This window comes from Lottia gigantea (assembly GCF_000327385.1).
Source record: "Lottia gigantea unplaced genomic scaffold LOTGIsca_38, whole genome shotgun sequence".
Taxonomy (NCBI): Eukaryota; Metazoa; Mollusca; class Gastropoda; family Lottiidae; genus Lottia; species Lottia gigantea.
Window position 1 is genome coordinate 49,805 of NW_008709295.1, and position 6,221 is coordinate 56,025.

Here is a 6,221-nt window from a genome sequence, read left to right on the forward strand (position 1 = left end):
TTGGAGATCCGTTGTTCAACTTCACAAATCAAGCACTCTTTTCATCAACTCAAATATCTTTGAACAACCCTTTAAATGATTTGGGACCACAGTGAGACTAGAATTGAATATTTTCTATGTAAACATTGCCTCTGAACATTTAATCATAGTACTTCTATCAGAAGCTTTTTTTGACTGTTTGATGTACATTTTGACCTCCTAATAATTAGAGAGGCTCTTTCCTGATGAAAACAGATATATTTTTGGCATCGGTTAGTTCTTTCAAATTTGTTTGGGGTAATGATCTATATTGACCAGACTATATCACTTTATAGTTGGTAGAAACCTGAGGGTTAGTTGTTGGATGGCATACTACTTTCACCAAATATTATTCTACATCTACGAGTAAAGTAGCTATTGCAAGTTATTTCATTTCATAATTATTGGGATTGTTACAGACATTCTGTATGGGGAGAGGGTGGATTGCATTGTCAATTTGCAAAATATGCCAGTAACAAAAAACAACCCATTTTGACATAATAATTTTAAAATGGGGATATTTTTTTTCAAAAATTTACAGTTTTAAAACATATGTACATAAATAAGCAAAAACACAATATACAAGTATGTTATTCATCAATTAATATAAATAAAACAATGTGTTAAATATACAGTTTCCACGCATAAAAGTAATGACCTTGGCATTTTATCCCTTTTTGAGCACAATATTTTCTAATTCTGAAATAAATTTCATCTCATATTCAAAATGCAACTATTATTAATGTTGTTAAATAGCACTTTTTTTGGTTAATGAAAAAATTCAACTAACACTACATTTACTTTGCATTTCATACCAAATATGGAATATAGTTAGCAAGTGCTAAATACCTCTGCTTCTTTGTTTATGTGTGTGCGCATTAAACCGGAATGTTTTCATAATATTGACAACAAAACATGACAACAAATTGACTTCAAAGTACACAGAATTTTAAATGCAATAGGTACATCAATAAACACAAATTCCCAGCAATTTGAAGAATGAAAGATTTATCAACAAGGATATATTGATATGATTTTAACACTATAACTATTTGCATCCTCCTTTGTCTTTTCCTACTTTAGCTAGTTCATGTATTGCTTTGTTCTCATATATTTCATAAGTTTTTTCCGATTTCATCATCACATTATTGATCATGGCCTTGGCCAGTGTTTCTACTGGTGTTGTAATGGCAGTAGGAAATAAGGCTGCTACAGGTTTTAGAAAAAGTCTAGCTATAGCTTCACCTGGTCGACTCTCTTGTCTGTTACACATCAGAACTCTAAAATAGAAAACATTGATAGTTTAATTTATGAAGTTCCAAGTTCATACATGGAAAGTCCATGAAAGTAAATGACCATGACACATTATGATTGAAATTTTGTGCGACAATTCTAATAAGTACACTTTATTGGATTATCAACCTACATCCAGCGGATTTTTGTCTCCCACTCGAATCTTGAGTAAAATCTTGTGTGTGCCCGTGTTTCATGTCAGGATTATAATGTCGCCGACAGGATTTATAATATCAAACCAGTTTGATATTTGTCTCTGATAGTTTTATCATCTGCAAGACAGATCGTCATCATCCAATCAGATTCCTTTTCCTTTCAATTGCATGCGCCGCACTTGATTATCGACAAGGTGGAAAACGACCGACTGGAGATTTTTTTCTTGTGTTCCTGTACCAGTCGTTGAAACTCAAGACAACGAAAGTCTCCAATCAAGACAGCTTGTGTGCCCGCAACTTAACATATTTGTAAAGATTTTTGAGTCAGTCTTCAGAAGCATGTGCAACTGTACTCAAACTCCTTGTGTTCATTTGAAATAAGTATGAAATAAGAACTGTGTTATAATTAACAACTCTCTGGAACACCTGGTGCCACTGACTGAGTGTCCCTTTCTCATAGTAATTACATTGTATATTTATTGGAACAACACAACATTTGTTCTCACTAACTAACACTTTTAGATCAACATTCACCTCTTATTTTAATAACCCCTAAATTGCATTTGCCATAGTTTCCTGACAATATGAAAATAATAAGATTAAGAAAGGTCTTACCCTGGTCTATATACAGATAATCTTTGAAACTGGTGATTCTTTAAGGCTTCTTCAACTTGCCCCTAAATATAATTCAATGTATTGTCGTGACATTCTTATGATAAGCAGGTCAGGTGATTATAAGCAATTATATTGACAATAATCTTTTTGTGTAAGGCTTTGCACTTCTATATATCATTTCAATCTGATAAAACATTTGGAAACATGGCTTATTCAGTTGAGAAAGCAACTAATCCATTATGATATCGCAGAAAATTAAAATTGCTATACTATTACGTATGTGATAATGATAAATTTTGTACTTTTTAGTCTACCTGTATGTTAGAAATGCTACAAAATTTCCATTTCAACATATTAGCCTTATCGTTAGTGAACACGGCTTTAACCCTGTGCCAGTCCTTCTTTTCAATGATTTGAAACCTTCCTACCACCCTAATCTCTATTGCCCAGGATGTATTACAACCAACAGAGGGCCTATTTTTTATGGGAACCCCTTCTGATGAAGTAATCTACATTTGGTTTTTCTTTTAGTATTATAGATTGCAATGATTGATTTATATCAAAAGTCAATAATCAAAAAGAGTATCTAGAGGCAAAGCAATGTGAAAAAATGCAACAAATAACTTACCTTTGTTTTTAAATAAAACATAGAACTTTCTTTGTCAGCTCCTTGTGATGAAACTAAACTAAAATGTTTACAGCCTTTACTTTTAGCAATTTGTCCCACTGATAATATATAATCATAGTCAACTTTTAAAAAACCAGCCTGAAAAGTATTAAAGATTGCGCTTGAAAAATACCATCAAAATTGATTTCAGTCACATGATTTTAAAATTGTGTTGTATGAAACTCATGACCAGGGCCATAACCACATACAGGCAAATGATGCATATGTTTCATGGCAAATTTTACAACAAAATATAAAAAAAAATTAAATCAATTCTTTTTAAATAAAAATGATATGATGTCTCGAGAAAAGCTAGATAATGTTTGATTCTACCCAGAACCCTTGCCTCTTATAGAAGATAATACCCTAGTAACAGTTCTGATGACAATTTTTGTTTACTGGTCAATCACCTATACAATATTAATCTCTTGTATTTACCATTAGATTACAATATTTCATAAAATCTAGATCTTTAAAGGGGCAGATGTGCCATTTTGGAGCGTTAATTTTAGTCTTGAATATATGTAAATAGTCTTCAGAAGTACTAGAAATGTATGAAACTTGTATAATTCCTTTAAAAATACTTCAAACTAGGAATTTTACTCAATATTTCTATATATGTCTTTTCTATATATCACAGAGTATCTTTAATTGACAAGTTGTCATTTTAACATTCAAACGTAGATAATTCTGGACAGTGAGCTGTGAACACTATTACTGATTAGCTCACCTAAAAAATTCCAGTTTCTGAGACTATTATTGGTCAAAAAAATGGTGCATCTGTCCCTTCAATTGGTTAGTTTTCCTAACACGATTGTGGTCAAAGGGAGATTATTCTCAATGTAAAATCAGCATCACTTACAGCTCCAGACTTGGCTTTGGTTGTTCCTAGACAACAAAATCCAATATCGCAATCATTAAAAACTTCAGCATGTTGTTCTAAGTTATCAAAATCGACTACTTTTTGTTCCTGTAATAACAAAATAAAAAAGTATTTTACAAATCAAAGATATTTTCCCTAACAGCCTTCCATTATTCGTAATGTAATAAATAATGATATCACTCACTTTTAAAACATGTGCCTAATATTGCACCAAATATACAAGGTAATACCTATTTAAGTTTAGAGAAAGCTGTTTGGTCACATATATTTATTATTTTGCCCCATATCTATTTATCAAAGACTTGAATGATTTATTTGATGTTCCACATTCAAACAGTTTAACCTAAAGTTGTTTGAATCACTTAAGTGGCAAGGAAAAAAAAGGGCAGAATAAACTGAAAGGAAACAAATACTAATCTGATTGGAACTCACATAATCCACGCCACTGATATTTTCAGGAGGAACTTCTCTTCTACCAATTAAAACAACTTTTTCGAAAATATCAGCAGCTTGAATCTGTTTTACTAATTCTTTTCCAGATTCACCAGTATATCCCACAACAAAGGCTTTATGTTTCCGTTCTTTAAATTCAGCCACATTGTCTTCATAGTTACTAGCCATTCTGTAAATATATTTGCAAGAAACTCTGTAAACATGGAATACAATTTTGGGTTTAGAATTACTTTTTTCATGACTTATTTTTACGAAAAAAAAAAAACAGAAATAAAGGATGTTGTCTTAAAGGCCATGATTCAATTGAATATCAGGCTTTAAGGCTTTAATATATATAATAAATTATATAAGCTTAAATAAATGCAACAATCTACCGTGAAAGTTGATGTCTGAGACATCTTTTGAAGATGTGGCAAACTCCCCCTTTAAACTGATGCATCAAGGTTTTTTCAAAAACTGAAATTCCTAGAATTGAAACATCATCTTAAATTTCTATTAAGACTATAAATAATATTATATTACAATTTTTTTTTAATTAACATAAGAAGCCTAATGGTCTGTATATTCAATAACATAAATGGTGCATGGAATGACTCAGCAACTATGCCTTTATGTCACAACAGATTTGTTACTTGAATATCTAGTGACAGAAATAATACAATGACTTTGAATACTGTATAATTATCATACCTTTAGCACTTATAGAGATCTAACTAAAATCACATAAACACACTTTCGGTCTGGTAGCCTATCAGTAAATGGATCAAATATTCTAGCTAACCCATAAAATGATAAGCCAACAGACTAGTGATAATGGAATTGCTATTGATTTATCAATTATCATTAATGTTTTAAAATCAACAATTACAATGAAAAATACCATGAATTTATCCAACAAGCAAGAAGATTATAAAACACAGCAGTGATCTGCTCTTTAGGTTTTTTTTCTGAATAAAAAGCTTTAATCTAACATGACTAAACTTGGCTCCAAGACTTATCCCAAGAATGCTGCAAAACCCTGAGTAAAATTCTGCAAAATTAAAACAGTTCAACTGCAGTAGTAATCAAAAAATCATTTCAGCCATCTGTCACATATGTATTTTCCCAATTGCAACATAAACTTAAATATTTAGTATGTCATTTTTAGGCATTCAGCTTGTGAAATCAAAATAAAAGAAACCCACACTTTTAAAGCAAGCAAGGGGGGAATTTGGGGTGACTGCTAATGTTGAGGAATCTTACAAACTTTTACTGCTTTACTAGCTAATAGCCTTTCAACCCCTTGTTGAAACCTACAATTAAAGTTACCAGTAGGTAGGCAGAAGCTTAGGCCTATCTGCAGTGCTTTTTTGGGACAATCATTTTGAACTTGCACTACAAAGCAGGGGAAATCCAAACTACAATATGACAGCCTCTTTGGGTTTTACGAATGCCTATTTTGGCATTGTATTATATAACACGACAATATAAGCCTAATGATGGTTAATCAAAATTGATTTGATGATTATGTCATGTCAATAGATGATATTAACATTATTTAGTAAAGCTTCTTCTGAACAATAATAACAATTACCTGCAAATTCTCTCGTAACTTTGAGAATTACCTAATTCTAATTGGAAAAAATATATTCCTAATAAAAATGCGAGAAAGGCTATTGCAATAGAGGTAGCAGGTATAATGTCATTACATCTAAACCACAACACCATTCTTATTATGTAGGTCGAAGTTAGTGTCCTAAACGCACTTGCATATTGTAATTGGTGGACGATTCGACCCACAGCAACATATTCGACCAGATTGTAACTTAAAAGAAGATTTGACCAATTTTTCATTAGAATTCCGACAGATTAGTAGGATCCAGAAAAGTTGCGTTCTGTTATGTGGGGATTTTTTCAATCATTATATCAGTGCGATGGTAACGGTGCTTACGGAACATCGGGGTAGACTGGCAGCTATGGGTAGAATTGTCCTTCAATGAGATAATTGTAGTTCACGATAACTTCAACTGTATCTTCAATCTATCTCGATTATCAAGACATGTAACCTATGATGACCCAATTTTTCACATTTTTCAAATAACTTAAGATGACTCTATCCGCTGTTTTTCATCATGTCAACCACTACAGATCTGTAATT

The 6,221-nt window shown here is 31.8% G+C and overlaps 1 protein-coding gene across 1 annotated transcript; it reads right to left on the minus strand.

Moving 5' to 3' along the window:
- Positions 1 to 509: 509 nt before the first annotated feature.
- Positions 510 to 5,709, minus strand: LOTGIDRAFT_217236 (hypothetical protein). The gene is made up of 6 exons (XM_009059166.1): positions 5,658 to 5,709; positions 4,064 to 4,253; positions 3,611 to 3,718; positions 2,710 to 2,847; positions 2,082 to 2,143; positions 510 to 1,298 (listed from the first exon to the last, which is right to left on the minus strand). Exons 2-6 carry the CDS (start codon positions 4,250 to 4,252, stop codon positions 1,067 to 1,069), a joined length of 729 nt encoding a protein of 242 aa, XP_009057414.1. The 5' UTR covers position 4,253; positions 5,658 to 5,709; the 3' UTR covers positions 510 to 1,066.
- Positions 5,710 to 6,221: the final 512 nt, after the last annotated feature.